General features: G+C 39.4%; 2 protein-coding genes across 8 annotated transcripts in view; one reads left to right on the forward strand and one right to left on the reverse strand.

Annotated features, from left to right (window-relative positions):
- Positions 1–210: 210 nt before the first annotated feature.
- Positions 211–10,540, reverse strand: fbxl3l (F-box and leucine-rich repeat protein 3, like). 5 transcript variants are annotated; one of them, XM_066717001.1, is made up of 6 exons: positions 9,429–9,576; positions 7,076–7,170; positions 4,378–4,756; positions 3,973–4,095; positions 3,594–3,765; positions 211–2,711 (listed from the first exon to the last, which is right to left on the reverse strand). In XM_066717001.1, exons 2-6 carry the CDS (start codon positions 7,141–7,143, stop codon positions 2,068–2,070), a joined length of 1,386 nt encoding a protein of 461 aa, XP_066573098.1. In that variant the 5' UTR covers positions 7,144–7,170; positions 9,429–9,576; the 3' UTR covers positions 211–2,067. The 5 variants fall into 5 exon arrangements, with proteins under 5 accessions (XP_066573098.1, XP_066573099.1, XP_066573100.1 ...); XM_066717002.1 differs by lacking the exons at positions 7,076–7,170; positions 9,429–9,576 and adding an exon at positions 10,282–10,540; XM_066717003.1 differs by lacking the exon at positions 7,076–7,170 and having other exon boundaries at positions 9,429–9,587.
- Positions 10,541–14,237: 3,697 nt separating this feature from the next.
- The window catches only part of sh3pxd2b (SH3 and PX domains 2B), a 47,441-nt gene continuing 34,771 nt past the window's right edge, over positions 14,238–26,907 (forward strand). For 2 of the 3 annotated variants that reach the window (XM_066717007.1, XM_066717008.1), the window contains exons 1-2: positions 14,239–14,547; positions 21,166–21,246. In XM_066717007.1, the coding sequence (XP_066573104.1) occupies positions 14,476–14,547; positions 21,166–21,246 (153 nt within the window). In that variant the 5' untranslated portion in view covers positions 14,239–14,475. Of the gene's footprint in view, positions 14,548–21,165; positions 21,247–26,907 lie in introns of all 3 variants that reach the window. The other variant, XM_066717006.1, reaches the window with a different exon arrangement.

A 26,907-nucleotide genomic window follows, 5' to 3' on the forward strand; every position in this document is an offset into this window, starting at 1 on the left:
TGTTACTTCAGTTAGATACGCATTGAAGCATCCAGAGCCCTCAAACTAACTCAATTTCATGCGTTTATAACTGCCCTTCGAGCATATGGTTTTGCTTGGCGCACAATCACTCACTGTATTGAAGGTTTTTTTTTTTTTCCATAATCACTCACAAAATTAGAAAGCATTTTTATGAAACAAAAATGTGGGAAAAAGAAAAAAATGTACACGTTGTAAGGTGCTTACATTAGATTTATTTGTTTAGCTTTTTTTGTTTTTAATTTTTTGGGTTACATTTTGCATACATATAAATTCAGCACAAGATACATGTGTAAATAAATCTGATCATAGTACACTCATTTGCATAAAAGGCAAAAGCTAATTTTGGTAAAACACTAACATTAGATTACCTAAATATTAGACATTTGGCATTGAGTTACTCCCCTTTTAAACAGAGAAATATTGTAAATCCCCTTGAAAACCGACATTTTGAACGAGGGAATATATTTCTGTGCCTTGGATATCTCCTTTGCAACATTACATCATAGTACAACATACTAGATTTACTACTCAAACCAGCGACTTCTAATTTAATTGACCACAGATTTCACCTTTTTCAAGCAATATAACAATAATTAATTTAAATACTTCTTCCAAATCAATTTTTTTTTATATTGCAGTTCTACTTGCCATAACTGTAATATTTAAACCAAAATTATTTTAAATGTTATGTTCTGTTGCCATTTTAATTAGAAGTGATCCATTTGCATATGTGCCTGAATGAGCGAATGAAAGAATGCCAAACCCATGCCCATTCTAGAACAGTACCTCACACTTTACAGAGCAACAAAAGTATGACTAGTTGACAGTATCTGCCCTTAAAAATTAATGCACATGGACACCACTGCAGAAAATACATTTCCAGTGATGCATGTATTTTTTCCTGTGAGTTACAAGGACAACAGACACATTCGAATTATCCTCACATAAGTAGCTCTCATCAAATCAGTGTCCAACTTTCAACATATTATAATTAAAACACCACTCCTCCCAAAACCAACCACCACTAGGTTTCCACTATCTGTCTTAAACACCCTGGTTAGTGTAGCTGTGGTTGGTATCACCCGTCTGATAAACGACTTGCCGATTTATTTTTCCTAATCATAGTCTTGAACATTTGCTGACCCACTTGAACCAGATTCCAGCGTAACTAAATCTGACTTTCACACTGCCAGCTGTATTTTATAGATATTCTTTTGATAGTGGTATATTGACACTCACAGTAGCCGAGCCCAAAATCTGTCCATCAACAGCTAAAGCTCGGATTACCTGCACCATATACAAAATTATACCTATAGCTTCACGAGACTACCTTATATGTGGATTCAACATGGAGTAACCAGCTGCAGATTTAAGCAGGAGACCTTTAGGGCCCTTTATACCAAACTGGTCAATGCAACACATTTGAAGAAGCAGATCAAAAAGTAAATGCAACAACTAGGGGAAAAAAAAACCCACGAAATTCTTAAACAAATCATGTAAAAAACAAAACAAAAAAAAACATGAAAGCTCTACAAGAAACTGTCAATTAAAATGCATTCTGTCATCATAATGGGTTTTTCTAATGTTCAGCTTATTACTGAACTGAGAAGACACAGACATGAATTATTTTCCTGTTTTTCTCATCCACAGTTTGCTTTCATTTGAATTTACAACTCGGCAAGGAGCTGAAAAGATCCAAGTCTATAAATATCGCTTCAATGATCAAGAATTGAGTTCTTCCAATCATTGACAGTGAGTGGATTCTCCTCCAACAGCACACAGCGGGGAGGACAAGTCACACTCTCTCCCACTGCCCCAACATGACTTGGTTTGAATCGCCTACCCTTGCACAGATCACAAACTTCACTGCCAGAATACTCTTGGTAGAATAAGTGTGTGTTCTTGTCGTCGATGTTGTGATCATCATTGTGGTTCCCGCTGCTGATGATGTGGTTTTGACGATTCCATCCGATCTTTTCACTCGCCCCCCCCGCACCATCTCTGGTACGCTTCACCACTAGGGCCTGTAGGATGAGGAGGAGCCCTCTACCAGGTAGGCATCATGTCTGGGAACCACATTCTCCCCAGATGTTTGGACACCTCATTGTGAATCTGCTCCACATTGTAGCTGTTGTCTGGTATCAAGACCTCTTCCATGATGGAGAGCTGGGTGAGCCGTCCGCCACACATCTTGACGAACTCCACGAAGCCGCTGCAGGTGACCTCGCACTCCCCGAGCCCGATGGCCGTCAGGTTCTTGCAGCGGTCCGCGATTCTGATCAGCTCGTCGTCCAGGGGCTCGAACCCGTTGGCGCACACCACCAGCTCCACCAGCCGGGGGCAGTTGAGTCCGATGCGGCCCAGCATCTCCTTGCTGACCGCCCGGCCGAAGTACAGGTGAGTGACGGGGGTCTCCTCGCAGAAGAAGGGGTCGAACTCCTCCTCGTACAGGAAGAAGTACATAACGATGTTGACCTTGGGGGAGTGGTTGATCAGCGCGTCCCAGCTCTTCTTCTTGATGGTGTGGAAGTGCGTCTGCCCGGGGTTCTCGCTGACCACGTCGATGCGGAGGTGCTCCAGGTGCACGTGCTTCTCGCCGGACAGGGCCAGCAGCAGCTCGTCGCTCAGGAGGTGATAGTTCAAAGCCAGCTCCCTCAGGCCATGGCACTGGTCAGCCACGCACAGGATGCCTGGAGGAGAAAGGGAGGTGATACAAAATTTATATTAATGTGGCCATTTAAGGGAGATATTTTTCATATTATATACATGCAGGTAGCAAAAGTGAATGGCAAAGTAACAGAGAAGCTCTCACTCAAAACTGCATGGTTTCTTGGCATACTGGCTATCAGCAGTCAAACACAATGTGCCATACATGATTTTACTTTTGCTGTTTGAGCAACAGTCTTTATTCAGCGAGGGGCAAACATTTGCTTTTCATCATACTATTGTGTGGAGTCTAAATGAAGTAACTGAAGAGAATAAAAACCTGTCCTTATAATCCCACTTGCTGTTTGTTTACCATTCTAAAAATATCAAGCAATACTGATGTCATATCCTGTTTTCTGTTGAAGTACACAGACTATTATAATCTGCATGGCATCTACTGTTACAATAAATTGTTGTCACGACTCACTGCACCTCACTGGTCCTACACACCATCATTACAATTTAATGTGAAAATTGAATGACTGCTTCCCTAGGATAGTAGTAACCCAAAATACCAAGCCCTCTGCAACAGACAACCCTATCTTTGTCAGACGTCCAGCAGCATTTGTACCAGCTCATTTTATTTAACCACAGGTGCATATAAGGAAACAGAAGGTGAGGGCTATTGCTATACTGGCAAGTAGTCAATACTTGTATTAAAAAAAAGTCTCACAAAACTGGTGACTCAGACTGTACTGCATTTTTTTTCTCCGTGCCAGAAGTCATTTATTTTAGATGTTTAAAACACCGTATTTTACATGAACTTGAAGCTAGAAAAATTGATTTTTACATCCAGATGTTAAGTAAGACCTTACAGAGGCTAAAATGGGTCCAAGGAGGACACTGCAGTAAGGACCGTCACTCACCCGCTGGGGAGACGTGAGGGCAGCTGCTCATCTTCAACAGTTTCAGTGTGTCACTGTTGTTTGCTACCAAAACTTTCAGAGACGGGTCGTCCACCGGCGTGTCATCGATCTTAATCGAAGAGAGGGACTTGGAATTCACAAACACCACCGTGAGAGCAGACGCGAAGTGAGACTGCAGGCGGAGAAAGAGAAATTAGAAAAAGATTAGAAAACGTCCACTCAAGACACCGCTGGGACAGAATTTTCACGTAACGTAGGACCCGTGGGCTGAATGGCATATTTTTAGCAAGCTAATTTAAAGGCTTTCATATGTGTGTGTGTGTGTGTGTGTGTGTGTTTTGGCTTTGAGTGAGTTTTAACATTTTAATCTAAATCTTACCTGTGACACATTCATGAAGCTCGGCCTTGCTGTGGAGATTAACCCCAGGGTTTTGATCGTGCAGTTCACCAGCTGGGAGAGAATGTCGCACGCCGCCTCTGCCGACTCTGTACAACTGTCAACCTACAATGAAAATAAGCATGTCAATTAACTGCAGGTGTAACATGCCCAAAGCAGAGAAAATAATATATATAAATACACAATACAGTTAATAAAAAGAACACTTTGGTTATACTGTACATAGGTAATCGTAACCCATGCAAACCACCTCCAAATCCTTTGCTCTACTGAGTCACAACACAACCACAAATCTGACATCCAGCGGGCAGTCTGGATTAGAAAGTGCTCTTACTGAGCCTACGAAAATGCCAGGAGGAGAGGGGGTTATGGGGGGGGTGCCTGTACCTTGAAGCTGACATACTGCAGGTGTTGAGCATGCTTCTTAATAATCTGCTGGATGAGATCGGGGTGAGTGGATTTGAGGTATGAAGTGGCCGGCTGGTTGAGCTCGAATTCGAATCTCCGCCACAGGTCAGGGATGTGGAAAACTTCATTCCACCGCCGGCACACAGAGGAGGCGCGAGCCCGGTCGACCAGAGACAGGTTCTGGAAGACCTGCAGCACCACGTGGTGGGGCAAGTTCCCCCAGTCCTGCACACACTCCTGTCGGTGCGACGCACTTCGAAACAAGCTGCATAATGCACCCTTGTGTTTCTTGCCGCCTCCTTCAGTGGGGGAAAGAGCTTGACTCTCCGCACTGATATTTATTCTTCCTCGCTTCATTCTGTAAATAAACAAGCAGAGACAAAAGCAAGCCATAAGTTTTAGGGAACTAGTACTGCATATAATTTTCTTCATTTGCAGAGGAAAAAATATATATATAGTTCAGTTTTTTGTTCAAAACGGATTTCACATTTCAGAGCACAACCAAACAAATATACATTTTCATCTACCAGGTTATATATTAATACACAAAAGGTAATTTACAGCAAACGAAACGTACAATACAGATGAATAGCGTCTTCGTTGCAAGACCAGGTAGTGAAGCAGGCACAGCTTGTGGAGTAGTGTTAAGCTACGTTCAGCTGTTGTTAATTATCCTCAGGATGAGGATCAGTCTGGCGATGACCTCACCGAAGCCCGGTGTGTTAAGTCTTACTAAGAGACTTACCTGTTCTCTTGTTCGTCACTCTATGAACTATGGATGTACCTACGCACTACATAGTACAAGTCAGAAAATCTTGAAAATCATAACGTATTGTGTCAGACTCTGGATTCTGGGTTCTGCAATTATTCACGAAAAGAGAACTTGACAATTGGGAGACAAAGGAATCTGATGCACAGTTATCTTAGTCACATTTGATGGCATATTTATACAAAACAATTACAGGACCAACTCCTGTGTGTGTATGAAAATGAAACCAGCAGACAGTGAAAAGATTAGATACAATATAATTTCAAAGACAAGACCATATATCCATTTATACAAGAAGCAGGTCACTCTAACCAACTCGCCAGGTTTTGGATAATGGCCCTGTGCTTTGAAATAGGACAGAATAGCTGATCTAATTAGGTCACCATGTCAACATGTACCCAAATATTCTATTAAAAAATAAAACTTAACCTAATCTGCAAAGGTCATTATAAAACCATCTATACTTTTACAAAGGAAACGTAAACACAGTAGCAGCCCTAACCACTTCCATTGTGAAGACTCTCTAACATCTAATTCAACACGTCAGGGAAGTGTAAGGAATTGAGTGGCTTGTTATTTCAAATTGAAAAATCCGGTGCCTGTTGCTCAAGACCATCAAAAGACAACTTTTTTTTCTTCGTGGCCGAAGTAATTTTGTTGACCTTTCTATGGTTTAAAGCTTAAATATATGAGGACTATAACACAAAAAATGCCCCATGGATATTTAGGACTATTAAAATGCAAAAGTGTCTAGACTTCTTTCCCCTCACATTTAATTCACGTTTACTTTCAAATTCCATAGAGCAGTACAGTCAGCAAACAAATATTGCTTAAATGGTATTCCCAATAAAGATTTAAGGAAAATTATTGAAAATCTTGGGTGCATCTAGTAAAAATTTAATTTAGTTACTCGTTTATCATTTTCTGTAATTTAGCTGCTCAGATCCTGTGTGAATTGTGTGCTTTGGGTGATGTTGTTCTGCATCCTAATTATAAATACTTTATTGATATGAAAATACTCAAGGAGGTACATTTCAGGTGGTTTAAGTACTCAAAAGATCAGTTAAACTTACAAGCATTATTTCCTGGAATTATCAAAAGACTTTGTTTAAATGGTATAAGGAGAAAGGAGATCCCACTAATCTCTTACTATCTATGCTACCAGCATAGTCCCTCTTCATACACAGGTGATTACATATGTATAAAGCACTACGAACTGATCTCCAAAATGTGAATACATACAGTGCCACAACAAGGTAACTAAAAAGTGGTACCTTGTATGTGCGTTTGTTTTAGTTTAAGGTAGCTACTAGATATTTTGATTAAATGAGATTAAATACATGTAATAACTGTTAAAAAATAATAGATTAGATGATAGACCTCGGATCCACTTCACAACAGTAAAAACTATGTGTATTTGTACAACAGCTTGAAGGATATAGGTAAGGTGATTTGCCAGTCGAAAAATATGCTAATTTTACATACATGGCTGGAACTACTATAAAACTACAACAGAAAAACAAAACAAAACGAGCTGTTTAACAAATATCATTATTTTCACTTTTCAGCCATGAACAATGAAGAGTATTTAAGAATTATTTAGTTTGAATTTACGGTTTACGCTATGGGTTTCAGTTCCTGGTTCTGGAAAGCTAGTCTTTTTTAGGTTTTTTTGTTATTCATATCCTTAAATATTAACTGACTCGCTAAACAGCTCAAAATGATCATTTACACCAGATGTTTAGTGATAGTTATGAAACCTTGCAGGATTGTGGCTCACCAGGAACAGGGTCTGTCATCCTTTTTTTTTTTTTTTTTAACAGTGTAGAACAACTCTGTGCTTTAACTGTAGTCAAATATTGGGGTCCATCAAGGGCAGGCAATTGCGTCATCCGTACCCCTTCTTACCTAAATAACGGCTCTGATTTTAAGCTCACACTGGGTGGATGATCTGAGGTAGCAGCTGCCATGGGCATTCACCGGCCTCCTTCCCAATTTTCTTCCTAGCCCAACAGATACGTTGAAAACAGGGATCACAAATTTTGCACACAATACTCATATGACATGTAAGCTTACCTGTCTCCTGACCGATAAGCATCCTTCATGTTTTTGTGAATATTTTCTTGCAATCTCAGTGTAAGGCACTAGCTCAGAAATAAGGTCCCCAAAAGCATATTAAATCCAGTCTGTTTCAATGTAAACATATAAAAAGGACATCTCTACCCTAAATTCAAATGTTAGGTTAGTTTATTATGCTGTATCTGTAAAGGTTTGATTTCCCAATGCCTTATTCACATTCATCTTGGGCATCTATATCTTATTTAATGTAACCTCATAGCCAGGTTCATATTTATTATGGCATATATTTATTAAAGCACAGGCGAAAGTGTAGGATAGTGAGTAATATGCCCTAAATTCAGTGTGCTTCTTCAAGAGCACACAATCCTGCGCAATATACATTACAGTATGTATATATAAAATATATACGTATTGGATAAAGTAGCCTAACAGTTGAACATTATACACACACCCTGGTCAGTGCAGCTGCCTCACAACCACTGTTTGTAGTTTGCACGTTCTCTACGTGTCAGAGTGTATTTTCTCAGAGTTCTCTGGTTTCCTAAATACATGGTGCTTAGGTTGATTGTCTACTCTAAACCATGCCAACCTGTCTGGCCAGCATGGTGAGCTATGGCTGACGACCCCCTATGGAGAGCCCTCATCCTGCAGGAGATTGATAAAAGCTGACTGATGTCTGGATTGATCGATATACTATTACTTTAGTTAAACTGTTACATCTTCTAAGTGCTATTGCCAAGACAGAAGCTTTATTAACAGGGTAGTATGCGGGGCACATCCATTTTTGTTGCCTCTTCCTGTCTGGGGAAGTCCAGCACAGCTTCAGTCTGTTCATTGGTTAGTCCTCTGCCTGACCGGATTACATGTGCTTAAGAGGTCAGATGGGATACTAAGGCAGGAGGATGACATCTCAGGAAAACCAGTCATAATGATTTTTTTTATTTATTGCTTACTAAAAATGAAAAAGTATAAATCTAGTCTCTAACAACATGAGGTCTAGGATTACAAAGGTAAGCTTGGAGATAAGTGTACAAATGATTCCTTCCTAAAGTGCAATAAAAATAGATATGCCAGGTTTAATCTTTGAGAAACACCCCAGTATTTTACTTAATTGATCAATTGATTCAACTAGGAAATTACTAAATAGTGCCAGTTTAAATTAATGTCACTCTAAAAACATTGTAGGTTTCCAGTTAAGTTAACTTAAGTAATCTCCAACTGTTTACAGGCTACAAAATAAGAAATTAGCTAAATCGTTTGTTCTAATGGCTCATTACAATGGAGGAAGTTACACAAAGGCACAAATCCCTATCTGAGGTAATGACCTAATTGTGCTTTGGTATTACTATAAATCATAAACACAACAAATCACAGTAATATTTATTCCCACTTTTAATTCATACTGTACCATACAAATAACTATCTTTGGGGGAAATATAAAAACTATATAGAACACACTTCAGAAAAAGACTGTATAATGGTGTCCATGCATTTATACTTATACTTCACTAATGTACTTTAAAGGTGATTTGTGTCTGAAACTGTGTCCATCACATGTCCAGAACCAATCCATCACAATCTTGTTCTGATTAAACTTCAATTAAATGAATACATAAACACAATTACACTGACTAGAATCACTATGTACTTACAATCACCCTGAATTTATCCTGGTCATACATTTTACCTCTGCCACTACAAGTACTCCAGAATTAGGCTAAACTGGATATAAATTATATAGGCCTATAATTTAGGCTACACAGACATATTGGTTTCATCCTTCGCTTCTCCCGAAAGGCATTCATCATTGCCAACGTAGGCGTACAGTATTATCATTAACACACACCGCAACATGAATCTATATAGGCATGAACAGTGGCAGGACAAAAACAAAGTGAAGACCTGCCCCAGCCCCCACTGCCGAGGCGCACAACAGCTGTAGTCGTGGACGTATTTATTTTGTAATCTTAGCAAGTGTCAAACATATCCCAACCAGGTATTACAATGTGAATTAACGAGCTCATAAAATACTGCACTTGCCTCTCGCCTGCCGTACGCCACAGTCGTCTTGTTTTCCTAATCCAAATGCGACACTGTAAACACGACCCACGACAGCCTATGTATTGTGTATTATTATCCTGACCGCATCGTTTGTTGTAGTGTACCTTTCATATTCACTTACTCGTCTACTCGGTTTCTTCGGCGGCGACGCTTAAACGCCTAGCCCTTAAAGATATGTTTTCCTTGTATTTCCTGCGCCAGCCCCCGTTTGCAGAGAGCAGCCATGATAGAGATTGTTATCCCGCCGCTCCCACATAGGCCGCCGGCCCCTAGACAGCCCTCCTCCCGCCTGGCAGTGCGCCTGCGCAGCAGTGAGCGCAACGTGAGAGCCGGGAACATGGCCGCCCAGCGCTGCTCCACTTACCACGTCCCTCCCACGGGTAACACTCACACTGCAGGTGTTTTGACCGTGATAGTCGGAAATAGAGACACGCCATTGTAAGAGGCATGCATCTGTCTGAATTGTGCCCTTTTGCCTTGGTTAATTATTTTAATTGGACGTGTTGTCATCTATTCTAGCCTACATTTCCCAGGGCGGTTTGTATCCACAGTGAATGCATGGCACACTCACGCATGTATTACCTCTGTGGGTATTATAATATTAATACTAATGGATATGCACTTCCAAGAAAGGCTGAAACGATTCTACAAGAACATCCCATACATTTGTTGATGTATTATTAGATAGAGGATAAAATAGAGGCAAGACTAAATCCTGTACCCCAAAGAGTAATATTGTATACTTTACAAAATGTGCGTGGATCACCAAGTTTTACATTACTGTTAATAATAAAATGAGCCTAAACTTTTTTTTTTTTAACCTGCTTTCACCGACGCTCCGTAGAGAATTTACCATGCAAATGAGTTAAGTCTTTACTATGTTGCATGCATTGGTTTGCTGTAATTGTAATTGTAAGTCTCACACGACTTGACAGACACTTGAGTATTTCTGTAGACGTGAAGACCAGACTCACCTGCCAGGTGTTGCACTGCAGCAATAACGCACCGGCGCGGCGGCTGCAGCCATGGGAGGCTTTCTCCTCTCTTCCAGTTTTAGGTGTATTTTGATATATATATATATATATATTAAGCTACCTGTGACGCACAAAAACAAAACAACGAATCGACTAAATTGCCAAACGAAGATTCAGTTTCAGCAGAGGGGAAAAAGTAGATTTGCAATGGAGTAAAGTGTAGCCTGCCTCGTCCCGTCCGTACCCAAAGAAACGTGCGGCTGCGTTAACCTACTAGAGACTCATAACGCAGGCATGCATAATCATGTGTGAGTGACAAGTGAATCCACCACTCTCTCGCCCTGTCGGGGCCTGTGTGTGCTTCATTGGACAGCACAATACATACGCAGAGAATGGAAGACACGCCTGCACAATTACAGACACTGTACATTGGTCTTCCACACTAGTTACTAGGGTGGCAAACCCTTGGATGTGTGCTTCCTCACATTAAATCAATATTAAATGACCACTAGTAGTAACCTACAGCAGCTAATCTAACCATATATGTATGCAACTTACACACATACACAACTAAATGTACAGTATATTTGTGTTTATATTTTATATTTACTTATTCAGTGGGAGTCAAAGGGTGAGGGACATGTCAAATTGATTGAGGGGGACAAATTGACACTCTCAATATTGGGGAGGACAAGTAAAATACAACTAAAGCTGATAGAGTTGTCCGTTGTTAACCAGTGCAGTAAAAATAAGATGCTATGCTCCAAATTGAATGTAATGGATGATTTAAAAGAAAAATGATTTGTACCTTAAGTGAATTAACAACACAAACAATAATAATTAAAAAGGGCAAACTGTTTGAAACAGTTGCTTTGATATTATACCTATATACATTAATATTGGCCAATGCATTGTAACCTTATCTATTTGTATTACAAATGCTTCCTCTGTCTGTATTGCGCTGAATAGCTCATTGAAAGTCCCCTTTGAACATATAGCATAATATAGAGCCTTTATGCTTTTTAAAAGTCTGTTAATGGAGCTTCATGGTTCTAAACGCCTCTGTGCTCAGGTACAATCATAAAACACAATTGTGAAACTGGGATTAACTACTATGTTATGAGGTGATTTGACTCACAATAACTGCACCTGATCATTGTCAGCTGTTTGCAAAGCAGACAGGTAAAAAACGTTGTGCCCTGCCCTGCCCAAGGTTCTTGAAAAACATGTTTTTACACATTGTGAATTAAGGCTGAATTAAGAAAGCAAATGCTAACACACCAACCAGAATGCTTACAAATACTGTTTGTTGTTATTTCTTTCTTCTCATTAATGTAATGAATTAAACTTAATATTTTATAAAGTCTGTGATCAAAAAGCACCTAGATGTTTACTAACTAAAATGTTTCCAACCTTCTCAAATTATCTTTATTGCCTGGGTTTTAATCTTCAGTATGCTGTCAATTTAATAGGCGATCAATCTTCCATACTGTAATGATAAGAAATACACTGGTATCTGGGTTACATATTTACAATCCATGATTAAAAAACGAAAATCATGATTGTGAATTGAATGTGTAAAATGTATTTTGTTTTAGAAGGTTTCATATTTTTATAGAAAACAAAGACAAGAAGTGCAGCCTGTACCCTGGCTAATATACTTTTCTCATAAGGCTCACAGTCTACATTGCTCTTTGCAATAACAACTGAAAGTAGGTCAGTGTGTCATACAGTAGTAAAAGGCACATTGCCAGAGGATCAGCTTGAAGGATCGGCTGCTCAAATGCTCCAGGCGATAACAGCCAGTCACGTTTCTGTACTAACACAAATACAAATCTGTTCATATGCTGACATGGATTGTAGTCTATAACCTAACCTTAATAAACAATACTTTGAACCATGACTTCTGACTGCATTAACAGGGTTTATGGAACATGTTTTTAATATTTTAAAATTTATTTTTTAAATAAAGTAGAATAATTAAAGTTGTCTCAGCCCAGACAAGGTATTCAGGCTATTCTAACTAAAAGCTTGGCATTCTCACTGTTCACAGTCAATTAAGCATAATGACTGAATCTGAATGTGTTCATTACACCAGTTAATCAAATCCTATATTTAGTAAATTAAATGATGTGGGAACTTAAAAAATAAGTGGCCTCATTGCGGTTGACCTACAATAATCAGTAACAATTACTATATATATATGGAACAAGTTGAAAGGAGAGAAGAAAAGAGATTGGAACATAGAGAGTCTTGCATTATTTACTCCTAGGAAACCCATATATATTTCAATGATGTTAATATTTTATGACTACATGGCCATTCATTCACTGTTGGAAGCAGTATCTGTACAATATTAAAATCCTAAATCCTAAATCCTAAGAATCACAGATTAAAGTTTACACTTGAATACTTGAAGTGAAATTAATAATTAAAAACTAGAAATAGAAGAAGCATGTTGCGTGTCTACCATGAAGTTAAACTCAACATTTAGGAGTGACAAATGACACCAACCTTACATACAGGTGAGGCTAACTAGTAAATTACATTCCAAAAAGGATGATGAGCATTTGACCTACTTTCACTTGTTTCTCTTGGCTTTCCTTAAGCACAGCTTGAGATACTGTGCCAAGAAAATGTACAATAAGTGCTTAAATTATGTAACTGGCATGCTTTTATTAAAAACAACTTACACAGGTACCCATTGATACAGCTGTGATCAAAGCGATCTGAATAAAGCACTTTTCTCAGGAGTGCAACAGCAGTGTTTTTCTCACAGGATCTGAAACCACAGCCCTCCTTTAGAAGTCCAGTGCCCTAACCACAGTTCCAAACTGCTGCCCAGGAAATGTCCAAAATGTTGCAAAACGTTTCAAGAGTGTAACAGAAATATACACTGCTTTGGTACATACATATTTATTAAGCATGTTGGTATTTAACAGTGTAGCAATGTTACATGAAGGTTTTGCTGCAGTGATAAGTTTAGGCCACTAGATGGTCTTAAACTGCAAAGATCCTGATACTAGTGTTGGCATTGCATGGAGTCATGTGAGCATCCCATAAATAGTTTCTGTAAAACTTCCTGTCAAGTTCAACATTCGTTTAAAATAAACAATGCAAACAAATGTACAAACCTAAAAATAACATAATTGGTGCGCTAGAAGGCAGCTTAGAAATGTCATAAGGGAACAAGAAATGTCATACTGGACCAAGGGCCAAATATGAGGCTGTGACAAACGTTCACACTTTTATGCCCTACAAGAGTAAATTGTAGTGTGGTGTACTGTGGTAAAAATACAGTAAGTTGAAGTGTGTGATGTAGCATGATAAACACTGGGTTAAGTATAGGCTATATGCATGATAAGACAAATATGGTTAAATATGGCACAGTGTAGTGAAGTGTACCATGGTAAACACATGGTAATATATGGTAAAGTGTAAATGGTGTAGCATGGTAAAACATGGTTAAGTGTGGTATAAACATGGTCAAATAATAGTAGTAATAATAATAATAATAATAATAATAATAATAATAATAATAATAATAATAATAATACAGATATTGCAAGAGAACAAGACTCTGAATGTCCTCACATGAAGACTAATGATTACTTATGCAAACCTGTCAATGTAAATTGCTCATACTGTTGAAAACATGTCCTCTTGTCTGGAAAGGGGATTTTAAACATGACACTGTCATTTGTTATTCTAGACAACTGACTAATTACCAAACGAACTAACTCAAATTGTAAACTAGAGAGACTTAGTAGCTCATATGTTGGAGTTTAAACCAAAATTAAAAGTACAAGACGAAGAAGAAACATTACGCGGTCCGGTTTAGCGCACTAGAAAGCGTCCCCTTTAAGAAAGCCACGGCAGGATTGGCCATGTTTTAATGTCATCAGAGGAGGCGAGCTGGGATAGGCTGGGAGTTGGGACTGGAGGCAGCGAGCCGCCCCTCCTGCGAGACCGAGAGAGAGAGAGAGAGAGAAAGAAAGAGTGGAAGAAAGAAAGAACAGACTGAGTTCACTGTAAAGGCATAGTCGAAGTGCTACACGTATGTAAAATAAACTCGGCCGAAGTCATTTCCACGGCCTGTTGGTAGGGTCGGCCCGGGCGCAGGTGAGGGGGTGTGGATTGTGCTCGTCGGGCTGCTGTTTTCATTAGAGGCACATTCCGCAGGATTATACAACCATGCCCAGGCGGACCATAGAGGAGGTGGTCGTGCAAGATGTGCAGAAGAGGAGAAACCCCAACAAACATTATGTACGTAAGCAAAACCGTTTGTCTTGATCGGGCTAGGAAGCACGACCAGTCGTTTCTGAACTTGTTTGTTTGGATTTGATCTATTCTTTCGGTGCTCTTGTCCTTACTTGGCTGATCTCTTCACCTCTAGGGGCTGCAGTGCTGCCTCTGCCCACATCTGGGCTCCGTCTCTGCAGCCACTTCAGCTGCAAACTTTGCTTACAGAGATGTTTCTGATGCCAGTTGTGCTGGTAAATCTAAGAGGTTTAATACCTGATAATATACACAATCCACATTTCATTTTCAGCTTGAAATGCACCATTGCACTTTGAAATGGGTACATTATAAGCATAGGTTTATTCAAATAAATCTGAGGCTGGGATCAACATTCATGAGTTTGGTGGTTCCCTTTCTGGAGCCACATGTTGGTCTTTGTGTAGTGCTAACCAGCTATTTACTCCAAACGACATTAGACTTTCTATTTTCAATCTAGATTATTGATTATTGAGCTCATTTGACAAATATCTACACATTGAGATCTGGTACTTGGGTGTTTGGTTTGGTAAATGTGTATTACTAGTGGTGAAGTTGTACATTTTCATGTTTATTCGTCTGGCATATTCATCCAACTCTTTAAGAAAAAAATCATTACCTATTATTATTATAACAATGCACTACTATTACCTTGTAATACAAATAACAACAATAAGTGAAAGACGATCACACAGTTTAGTAAGTCTAGTATACAAAAATATATTTGTTCCAGTTTCCCACAAACTTTAAAATGTACATTGAGCGAGAGAGAAGCTGCAGTCTTGGTTTGTTGTGTTGTCCTTATATAATTATGCCAATATTTGTTTCACTACGTAATCACTTGTTTGAATTGAGCTGTGTGATTACAGGGAAGCAGAATAAACCTTTCAGTTCAAGGGTGTGTTTAAAATAAATATATATTTAAGAAACTGTAACTGTAGTTGACATAGATCATTGCATTATTATTATTTAGTGAAATCTTCAATATTATTTCCAGATGAACACACAGACTTCCTTTTGCGTTAGGTCAGCTGGAGATGTTAATGCCTCCCACCTCCCTGTACCTTCTCTCCCTCAAGTCCCTGCGAATGTAATGAAAACCATAAGAAAGACCAGGCAGTTTTTTAAGAGCCCTTGCTGTAATTGGTTAACGGTTCTTGGTGCCCCCAGGGGGGATATGTGTGCTTTTTCTTCCCTTTCCTACATAGTGTGGGCAGGAAAGTGAAGAATGTGTTTCTGGAGATGCAAGGTTAGACAAGGACACACCCAGTTATCATTGATCCAGATATGGCAGCAGATTCCATCTCTCCAGTATTGTCTCACTGTTTTGAAGGGAAATAGCATGTCTGTTCTTGTTGCGTTATACAGCCTCCTATCAGTGTGTCATTGCTTTTCTGTACAGTTGTTTTGTTTAAAGAAAGTAAAGGGAATGTATCATTCGTGATGTAGGAAGAAAGACAAATAGTTACTTTTCTCGGCTTTTAGAAATGGCCAAGGATCCAAAAAATGCCTCTTCTCTCAACAGAAACATTTTCTTTTTTGTACAGCACACAGGATGGCTTCTTTGTGTGATCCATATAATATAGTATATAAAGAGTTGTTCAAAGCAGGCCTTGAGTGTCTTATGGAGGTTATTGATAATGTTATTAGAAATACTTAGGAAGGACATCGCCATATCTGACATTGAATCATAAAATGGATGAAGGTTTTAATGTGCTCTGTGAGACCACAGTATTATAACCTTGAAGAGGAGATGGCCTAACATGGTGTCAGTACACATTTTCCTGGTATTTTTTCAGTTTTCCCAGCCTGCCTCAGGGCAACCCATTCTTCTTGCTGTCTTTTGCAATTCAACTGTTGTAAATTACTGTAGCTCATGTCTGCAACTCTTGCCCGGCCACTGACCCACTGTATGCTACCCTGAGCTCGGTTCCTGCCCTCTGTCTGGTGCTTCATTTGGGTGTTAATGCTATTGTAAATGAAAGCAACAAAAACACCTGTTAAATGAGCTATTATTATTATCATTATGAATTATGAAATCATTTTATTTTACTTTCCACTCCATGGAATCTTTCTGTAGATCGTTAGGAATGTAAACTATGGAAACATTGAGATATGCTTTCAACCCCTACAGGTTCTATGATTGATGGATAATAAGCTGTCCCAAACCCATTTAAAATCACTGCAGCAGCATTAAATTATCCCCCGTCCTCTATCAGTTACTCTTGTTATACATCGATTATCTGCTCCTTGAGCAGCGTGCCCTACCCAGACCCATTTTTTGCTTTCATGTGGAGTAGCATATCACAATCAATGTGTGTGTGTTACTAACATATAACCAGGCTACTCTTATTCATGTAAGAGGCTTCCTCAGAACCAGGCAGGGAAAGTGTCAAGTGAATGTGATCAGCCAAGTGTCCAATGTAGTATCTGAGATCCCTGTAAATGTAATTTGAGCTGCTAGAGTAGTTTCACAGTAAAGGCTTTTAACAATACCTTAAAGTACTCCCCCACCCCCTCCTATTTCAATATTAATTTCAGGATAAGAAAGGGAAAGGAAGGAAACAGCTTAATTTGCTTTGCTTTTTGGGGTTTGGTTAAGCTGAAATCTGTCAGAGGGACGCATTGTGTTTGTGTCCCAAATGTTACTAAAATGACACATAGCAGAAGTTGATACTGTATACTTAATGTGCCGGGGGTTTAAAAAAAAAAAAAAGAGCAAGTACTGTCTAATTCTTCCATGTCCGTAGCTTTAATCACACAGTACATAATTACTTTCAGTGGTTAATTGCTTCACACAGGTTACGTGGAGCCAGTGACTCATGTTTATATATTCCTGTGCTGGGGTTCTCCCACTATTTGGAAAAACCCTTTTCTGTCATCATTGTCTTTTTCTTGATGCCCCAAATTTATTCTGATTTCACAGATTACAGAAACAGATCTCTATCATCTATGGGCTGTTTAGAAAAGTGGACCCATGTAGATTGGCATGATGGCCAAAACCATCCTTTTCACTTCTGAGGGACTTATTCTTGCCAGAAAAGTGTTTCCTAATGACTATTTGTAGAACTGTTTACAGATGAAAAAGTAGATTTGGGGATTCCCTCCCTGCCCACAAGCCCTTTGCTGTTGTCACTTTAAGGCAATCTCCACATTGTAATCTGAACTCCTCAGCCAGAGACACCTTGAGATACCCACACTTAATCCCCAGCAGATGCCACAAATTTAGGACTTACTCTGAGATTAAGGAGAGTGCCTGGTGGTTTGTCCTGTCCCTGTCTGACCTGGCCAGAAGAAATGTTCACAATATAACTTTTTTTCTGTAATGATCTGTTTAACTCTACTTTGGCCTGTTCATTTAAGATGGGCATTTCAAAAGTAAATCAAATAATTATAATCTCTTGATACCATCCGTGTCATTCGATCAGATCACATTGTCACCCATGTTGTGCATGAAATAATAGATCAGATAAGTACATTTTAACAGCAGTCAATGAATGAATTGCAGTCTCATCCAGACAATTACTCTCTGAAAGAAAGCGGCCTGTCTGCTGTGGATACGGCTGCTTGTTTTAGTCAGGGAATGAACGTGCATTTCTGCTCTTTATATAAAACAATTCATTCTTTTATTAAAATAAATCTGCAGTCAGTGGGCATGGCAGGATATGCTAATGAAAGGAACCCCTAAAAAGTGGTCTCTTTGAGCTATGTGGAAAACTGTGATTCAGTGGAAAAGGCATTGGTAATCTTCTTTTCTGAGTTCTGTGGGACCTCTCCACAAGAGGATTAGGAGGGTGTGTGTGTGGGGGGTTATAGCACACCGCTTTTATCATGTAACCAGCTAGTAGTTTTTTCCCTTCAGTAGTTTGTATAATTTGCTGGTTTTCTGATTGAATATCTGAAGTACTGGATGGGTCGTAGGAGTACAGGACGTGGTATTTAGCCGGCCACCCTGGCAGTTTCCAGGCAGAGATCAGGCTTTTCTTCCTGTAGGCTCCCCTTGCTGCCTTGTTCTCCTGGTGCAGACTCGTAGCGCAGGACTGGGCCTCCCGCCAACAGAAGCACTCAGCCAGACACAATCATTGTGTAGTTTCCGATCGCCTCCTTACATTTTTTTTTCTTGCTTTTTTTGTATTATTATTATTTTGACGATATTGTTTATTTTGCCTGTACAATAGCCAGCTGACCATTATTTAGCGTCAAGAACCCTGAGCTCTATGCATGTATCAGAGGAATGGAAGTCCAAAGCTGACACCTCCTATCTTTTCCCAGTCCAGTATATTTTTTTCCCTCTAGGCTGAATCAGTGTTTAACATACTACGTAAAGCTGGCATATGTTTTGAATACTTTCGAATACTGTGTACATCTTTTTGCTTGTCAATACAGCATGCAAACCCTTTTAATTTTTGTATTTTGAATTGCAGCTTTCAATTTAGTTATTGTAACTCTTTGATCCTTTATTTTATTTAAATAAATCCCCAAGAGGATAATCCAATCTTTTGCAGTTTTATAGTACTACAACCTGAACTTGATTGGATTCTTTATAGCGATTCAGAAAACAGATCTCATGGGGACAGGGACACACACCTAATTCTTAATTCTGCACTGTGGGTTTAGCAACCCCAAGCTGATAGCCCTGTGCTGTGCCAGATGACATCACTTCTTTAAACTTTTTTTGAAAGTCCCATGGAATCAAATAGTTGGAAAAACAATATTGCAGCTGTCAACTGAAAAAGTTATCCACAGCAAAATTGTTCTACTTTTCTAAATCTTTGAGATGCCCAGTAAAGTGCTACATTTTTCCTAATTTAGAAGCTTTTGGGAGCATTGTGCTGTGGCATGAATGATTAGCCTGGAAGCCCTCATTGTACCACAGCCATGCAGGTCTTTGACTCATCAGGCAAAGGTCTTGGTGTTGAGGAAGTGATGAAGAGTTTGTGACGTCCTTCGCGAGATGTTTCTTGTGGTGCTGCCATAGAAACCAGCAAGGAAATGAGTCTGACAAAACTAACAGCCTAGGATGGACAGTAGAAAGACCCTTGTCGAAAAGCAAATTAAATTACCCTCGTGGAAAGGAACTTAGCTGAACCACACGTCCGTCCAGTCATTATTTAAGGAAGTCTGTTTCAATGACTTCATTTGTCAGGCCCAAAACCTGCAAAGCATGCAAGTCAGATTTCCTTTTTGATAAATGTAAGAATTCCCCTCAGTGGTCAAAACCCACAGTGATTGATACAAACGCTGGAAGAACTCGATATGTCTAGAACTTGTACCGTGGGCAAGGGCTTCTGTACCAAAGCAGGTCAACTATGTGTCGGACTGCATTACAAACTGCTAAATTTACTCAGAAATATCACAAAAGCAGGTCACATTCAATTACACGGAGATAAGAGGAGCCCAAATGTCTTTTTTCAAAGAATTATCTAGGAAGGAATCTTTACGTCTTTGGCTTTGGTTACAGAGATAATGTAATGCGAGACAATCCAGTATTGTGATATTCTTTAAAGGGTCTTATGTTGTTAATAATTAATTTATGTGTAAAATAAATGTATGATGCCATTAAATCTGTAATAAAATAATAATCATAACAAAAATGTTATAACTGAGATCTGTTGAAATGTCGCCTGGAGTTTGGAGTCTCCTGCTCTATGCTTTCAGGCTGCTGTACACTGGGTGGCACTATGTAGGCTTAAAGCCTGGTTTTGAGTTACATATCTAGGGGGAAGTTGAAAATAAGGGGTAGGTTTAAGTTTGAGGTTAAGGGTTAAAGGTTAAGCAAGGGTTTGTTTTTTGGATAAGGCTTGGGTTAGGATTGAAATGGAGAAGCTGAGGGTTTATGCTGACTTTGTGGTTAAATCTCAGGGCCAGGGTTATTCAGCTAAGCACTATGTTTTGGGATAACCATATTCTAAGGGTTTAAAGTATGTTGTTTTTTAACAGGTTTTGTTAAGCAAGTTCTCATCTGGGCTGGACTATTACAGAGTAGGTTACCAGAAAAACAGTTTTTGCCATCAATGCTATTGATAATGGCTTTGTGAGTGTTAACTCAAGCACTCCACCTTCAGGCTACGAAGGGCTGTAGGTTCCCCGTCTTCTCTCTGGTTCTGGAGTCCAGCTCATAACTCCGCAGCTCCATTTTGGCTCCGGAGGTGAAGACAGAGCTCTGCCAACATTTTCACTCACTCACACCCCTGCACTGGCCCACTGGGCTTCTGCAACGTCATAAATCTGCATCTTCCAAAGTAGTAAAAAAAAATACTGTACATCGACCGAAATCCTGTCCTACGTGCAATTTTAAACATTGTTTCCAAAACCCAGGACCACATTCTAACCATTTTCTATCATTTGAATCTCCTCTGAGTATTATGTGGACTGTATTGGGTATTATGTTCGAGCACTTTGAAATCAAGAAGAGCTTTTACTATTTGTACACTATGTACTGTACAGGAACCAAACCTCTGTCTCATTGTCCATATTTATTGCCGATATGAACTTAGACAATTAAAAAAAAACAAATATATAATTGCTACCTAATATACCTAATATGTGGGTGGTGAAAAATTGTAATGCCAACCTAAACAAAATATTTTCCCCCTTTTTTCTTAGGTTTACATCATTAAGGTCTCTTGGTCAGATGGCTCCACCGAAATTATATTCAGACGCTACAGCAAATTCTTCGATCTTCAGGTAAGCCTGTCACTGTCTCATCTGTTGAACATTGATTTTACAGCATGTGAATATAAATGGAGAAATAATCAAAACACTATGTATTATAACTGCTTCCAGTTATATTTCTTGTAACAGTACAAACATTATATAATTCCTAAGAAACATACAAGATACAGCAGAATATATGTATATTTTATTAAAATATAATAATTAGTAGACAAGAAATAGTTTTCACAGTTGCAGAATTTGGACTTGTTTTGTTGTAGGTTCTGAACATTTGGCCAAAAGTAGTTTTCCCTGAGTGTGGGCCAGAGAATGTAGTTGTTTCAATCTGTGCTCTGCAGTCTCGAGGTATTCCCGAACAAAACATCTAAAAGTTGTAGAGAAACGAGGTTGTACTTTTTCTTTCCAATAAATCACTGTTCTGTAATGAAGGATGTGGAAAGTCCTTCCAAAGACACTTTGTACCTTAAAGAAAATACAATAATGAAAAACAAGACAGGCTGATGTAATTTCAGGGTTATTCTTAAAACAGCTTTTAGCATGTGACACAAAGTTGTAAACACATCTGCCTCTGATCCCAACGTCATGACAAGCTGTACAAAATATTCCCCATGCCTGCATTCCAGTTATGAGTGTCAGACACATTATAAGAAGGGTTTGGATCCTTAAAGTGTGTTGCATAATTATATTTTTAATTTCTCTTTTTTTCTTTTGCTTCTTCCACTGACCTACCTGGAGTAGCTTCATATGACTTTGAAATCATTCAGCAGTAATGATTTAAAAGCACCCTGAGATCTGTTTCTTGGTCGGTGGCCCAAGAATGTATCATTCAAAAGCCAGGAGTAGCTCTCTTGAATAGCAGCCTTGCCTGTGGAAAGCCTCTTTCACAGCGCTGTTTCCAGGAGCAATAGACCACCACCTCCCCCAAGCTTCTAACTGCCCTACTTTTTTTTTACAGTAGACTGCAGAGAGAGTCTTGCCATTTTCCCAGACCACTTATTTTGTGTTTGCTTACATTTAAGTAAATAAATTGCTATGGTTTATAGTCTAGTTAGTATAAGCTATTTTAGGTCATAGTTCTGTCTAGAGGAGGAAGGGCTGTACTGTTTTTTTTTTATATAAGGAACTAAGACTTCATACTTATGCTATAAACTACCCCATTACAGTTACAGTTCGTTTCTTACTTTTAGCAGGCTACTAAACTGGATGGAAACCCTTTATTTTGCTTGTCTTATTAGGAATAGTATAGCTGCAGGGTCAAATCAAAAAGAGGGTGATTATTGCCGTAATTATGGTTTTAAAATGCATTCCTTTCAGATGAGGAGCAGGTAAAAATTATACTCTACTAACAACCCTCCCTCACGAAGGCAACCTTCCCCTTTCAAGACAACAATGCAAAGCCCGGCTGATGTATGAACTATTAAGGCAGCCCCCTGTAATAAAATATGCTTAGTCTAATTATATGCAATAAAGCGGTTGTCGCTGACACTTCCAAATTAATGCTTTGGTACTTAAAATGTAAAGGGCAGAGCTGCATGTATTTACAAGAAAGGCAGTGTCCCTCATACAACACATTTTGTTTTCAGAGACAGGATGTGTTTTAATGTATTGTTAACAGTAGTTAAACAAAGCGATCTTCCAAAACTTTCAAAGAATGAGACTTGAAATGGTAATCTGTAATATAATGCAGAAACCAAGCTATACGATGTTGTGTGCGTGTGTCTCTTGCAGCTATCACATATTTTCCATGCTCTGTAATAGAGCAACCAGAAGGAAAAAAATAAAATAAAACTGCAGTGCATGATAATTGCTGCAAAGCCTGTAGCTGTAAAATACATTTGCACAAAAGTGTATAAGGTCCAGATTCTTGCTTGCACAATAAACTGCATCCTATGCAATATTTTCAGTCTGGAAACAATTAGATTTAACACATGTCATCATTCAGAGAAGGCTGAATGGCAGAAATCTGTTTCTATAAATAAAAGCCATACACATTTTAAACGCAAACTGTTATGAATGTTAATATGTGATAGAATTGGGAGATTTGTCTCAGTAGGGATTGTTGTAACAAGGCAGACCTTAATCTCCCGGTGGATTTGGTTTAATTGAAAACATACATGGAGACAAGATGGTAGATGTTGGAGGAGATGGTGACATTCTTGTCACAAGTGTTCTGCGGAGGTTTATGATAACTTTCCAGTTAACTCCAGTGCAGGATTTGTGGCACATGCAGTTTGTTAATGGTTTGATTTAATATGTAAAGAATTCAATTATAATGAATGAGGGATTGCTGTGCCATAGTCGTGCATTGTAATGGATTGGATTGTAGGTCTACATGGATTCAAGTGTTGACGTTGAAGTTTTATCCTCCTGTGCACATCTCTCTAGAGGTATCTGGAACATAATTGCTTTAAAATCATTTATAATATTACCTTCACCTTTTTTAGGATTAGTGATATTAGTGGTTGTGAGGCTTTTTTTCCACATAATTGAGCTCCTTAAAACTTAAGGAGAAGTCGCTTGTAGTTTTTTTCATATTGAACATTTCAATGAGCATGAGCAGCTTAAAACAGAAAATCTTGGAGCTGATCCACACCTCTTTCCCAATTTGTTCTGGTTCGTTGTGCCTTTTGGCTTGCCGGGGTCTTTTTCCTTTGTTTATAACTCTTGGAAGTGGTTTCCAGGCAGCATCGAGTGCCAGACATGAAATGTGAGATTGGTGTTTCACAGCACAATTTTTTTTTCCCTGTTTTAAAATCAGCACATTTGAAACCCTGTGCTGAACCAGCATATTGGACTTAAGTCTAAGGTAGAAAATGCATCTTTAAAAAGAAGCCCAAGGGAAATTCAAATGTTTCCTGAATCTTTTGTGTTCAATGTACTGTTGTACCCAAGAACTCTTTTAAGCAGGACAGATTCAGCAGTTTGTGTTATCGATGTTTGAGAAGGACCAAGATAAAATGGTTGTTACCCATTGCTGTCCAATTTATACCGCTGTTTCAAACCTCCTCTGGTCATGTGGCTAAAGTCGTGAGGTGAGAATGAAAGTGGATGAGGATCCTTTAGTGGCACTCCTTAAAAATCCATTCAGTAGCAGCTTCTGAGTTACCGTTTGATGCCGGACTGCATTTACCCAGGGTGACCTCCAACTTGCCAACAAGGAAAGCTGCTCCCTAGAGCAACTGTACAGGATGATAAAGCAAACAGCCTCAGTGGATTTTTCCCTTTCTGTCCCCTGGGAATGAGAATGCAGCCACTGTTTTTTTATTTTCTTCCAGAGGGCCCCTGGTGACAGTGACATGATTTACTCTTTGGCTGCAGTGTGAAATGGTTAAAAAGTGCACTGCTGTTGATAAGTACGCTTATTTTGTTCTATTAATCCTTCTACCAGTGCAGTGCATGCCTTCTGGGGCAGACAGATGCAAATTTGGTACTTCTGTTGCATCTTGGGGTGAGTGCTCTAGTTGCCTACCCCTGTTTTTTTTGTTTTTTTCCTCCATCTCTTTGGTGAAATGGAATGAATGGATTTATCAGACAGTTTGAGGTTATTGTGGTAGAAATGGTGACCTACCATTGCACAGAGTCTCATCCTGCACGAAGAGTTAATTGTCTGAGTCTCTAGGATGCACTCATTCATTTCCAGCTGCTTGGAGTGGAACAGCTTGACATTCTTGTGCAAGAGGCCTTTGTCCTCTGGGTTTCCTCACAGACGGTGCCTGGGGTTATGGGACAGATGATGTCCACTAGTGAAGTAATGTCAGTTCTGGCATGCCTTCATATAAAAGAGAAATATATAAAGCCATCTTTAGCCATGAAAGTATTTTATTCACTCTCTCATTGACATAGTCGGAGGATTATGTGCGATGGGCACGTGTCATTTGACTTGCATTTTTAAACTATAGGTCAGCACTTTCCCAAGAAATATTGGCTGAATAGAGGCTTGATTTAAGCACATGTCCTGACAGTCTGGAGTACTTTGTGGTATGGACTTTGGTTTTGCCAGACAAATTCTTATTTTTGCTGCCTCTGGGCTAAATGATTTATTTCACAAGGATACTCCCATATCGAAAAGAATGGATGGAAACAGGGCTGTAAGGGAGGCAGATAGGAAACGCAATGGAAGGCTGTAGCAGCCTGTGTGCAGATTCAAAGACTAGTTGATCCGCCTACAGTACATTTGGTATGGTTAGAGATTCCTCTTTGTCCTGATCAAAGCACTGGAAACACGTCCCGTTTGACAGTGTAAGTAGGCAGTACCGTTATAGCTGTAACTGTTGCCACTTCTTTGAAATCCAGAAGCATACTGCGTATTATGTTTGAATCTGGCGCTCTTTATTTTATTTTTTGCGCAGACTGAATTAAAATTGGATTACTAGGGAGGTATCCAGCGGTGTGGACAAGAGACGAGATGTGCCAAGAAAAATGTCTTGTTATTCAGACTTGGCATATTCTACAACGGAGCAGTGCAGAAGAGATCTGAAAGGAGCACAGACACGGAGAACTCTGACTGGCACCATCACACTACAGTTAGCATGTGTGGGGTGTTTGTTTGTTTTCCATGAAACCGGTTACCCATGATTGCTTAGATGCAATGGAATTTGTGCTTTTACAATTCAGTCATTGACCCAAATGTTTGTCATGTGGAACCATCTTTCTGTGCTTTCTTTTCCCTCAGTTTGACCTATTTTCATTAAGTCTACAGTTGGAGGTTTGGTTTAACAGCTCTGATACATGGCCGTCCCCAGCATTTTGTATGGGGGGTTCGACGGGTGAAGGCCAGAGACTAAACGCCAGAAGGCTCGAGCCTGGGTGGGGGAGTCAATTTGAAAATGAGTCCTCTGGAAACGTGATCTGGAGCCATTTCCAGGCATATCTGACCAGGATTCAGAACTATGTCAGATACGAGCATTTTCGAGTGAAAACGATAGGCACAAGATGAAATTCAACGGGTCAGTCAAAACGCGCTGTACAGGAACTTTAAACAGTAATGGATTATGGAATGAATGATTTTACTCACAGAAAAAATCCATAATTTTTCTATGCTTAGGACAATGACCATCACCCAGCACACCCATGAGGGAACTGATCCCCCCAGTGAGGTGGTATGTACAGTACCTTGTTTGTGGTTTGCAATCGTAACACAACTTATCCACCTGAGGGCGCAGAAGGCAGTTGACATTTTTCTGTGCATTTCATGAGCTTTTCCCAAGTCTAGCCGGGGAAACCGATTTTGAGGCACAGCCTTGGCTACACCATATGTCATTAATGGATCTCGGCAGCTGACTCGTTTTATGCTCTTTCAGATGAGATCACTTCCGTTCCTGCTAGCCTGGCTCTGGTTTCACATTAATATAAGCTGAATCTTTCCAGAACTTGTTTCATATGCTATCCTAGGAATTAGTCTTTATTGCCCATCCTCCATTAAAACCAATAATAATTTTCCATGATAACAGATTACTGTGAAGCTTACTTCCAAAAAGGCCCAGAAAAGGCTAATTATTTTTCCACATAGTTGAAAAAGCAAAAGATCTTCAGTAGCTTCTCCCTCCCACAAAAACGCAACACATTCACACCAAAATCATGAGGTCAGAATGCGATCCAAGCCAATTTCAAGACTTATTTTCCCCAACAGTTCCTTGGAAGGAACACTGTGTGAGTTGTGAGATAATTTCAACA

Source organism: Amia ocellicauda, chromosome 11 (genome assembly GCF_036373705.1).
Source record: "Amia ocellicauda isolate fAmiCal2 chromosome 11, fAmiCal2.hap1, whole genome shotgun sequence".
Classification (NCBI taxonomy): domain Eukaryota; kingdom Metazoa; phylum Chordata; class Actinopteri; order Amiiformes; family Amiidae; genus Amia; species Amia ocellicauda.

Bases quoted from the DNA above. Each gene is read 5' to 3' on its own strand.
- fbxl3l (XM_066717001.1), bottom strand. From the start codon at position 7,143: ATGCCCATGGCAGCTGCTACCTCAGATCATCCACCCAGTGTGAGCTTA. The intron at 4,757-7,075 runs GTAAGAAGGGGT...GTTTATTTACAG, and splicing joins AAATCAGAGCCGTTATTTAG to AATGAAGCGAGGAAGAATAA. The intron at 2,712-3,593 runs GTGAGTGACGGT...TTTCTCCTCCAG, and splicing joins CCCTCACGTCTCCCCAGCGG to GCATCCTGTGCGTGGCTGAC.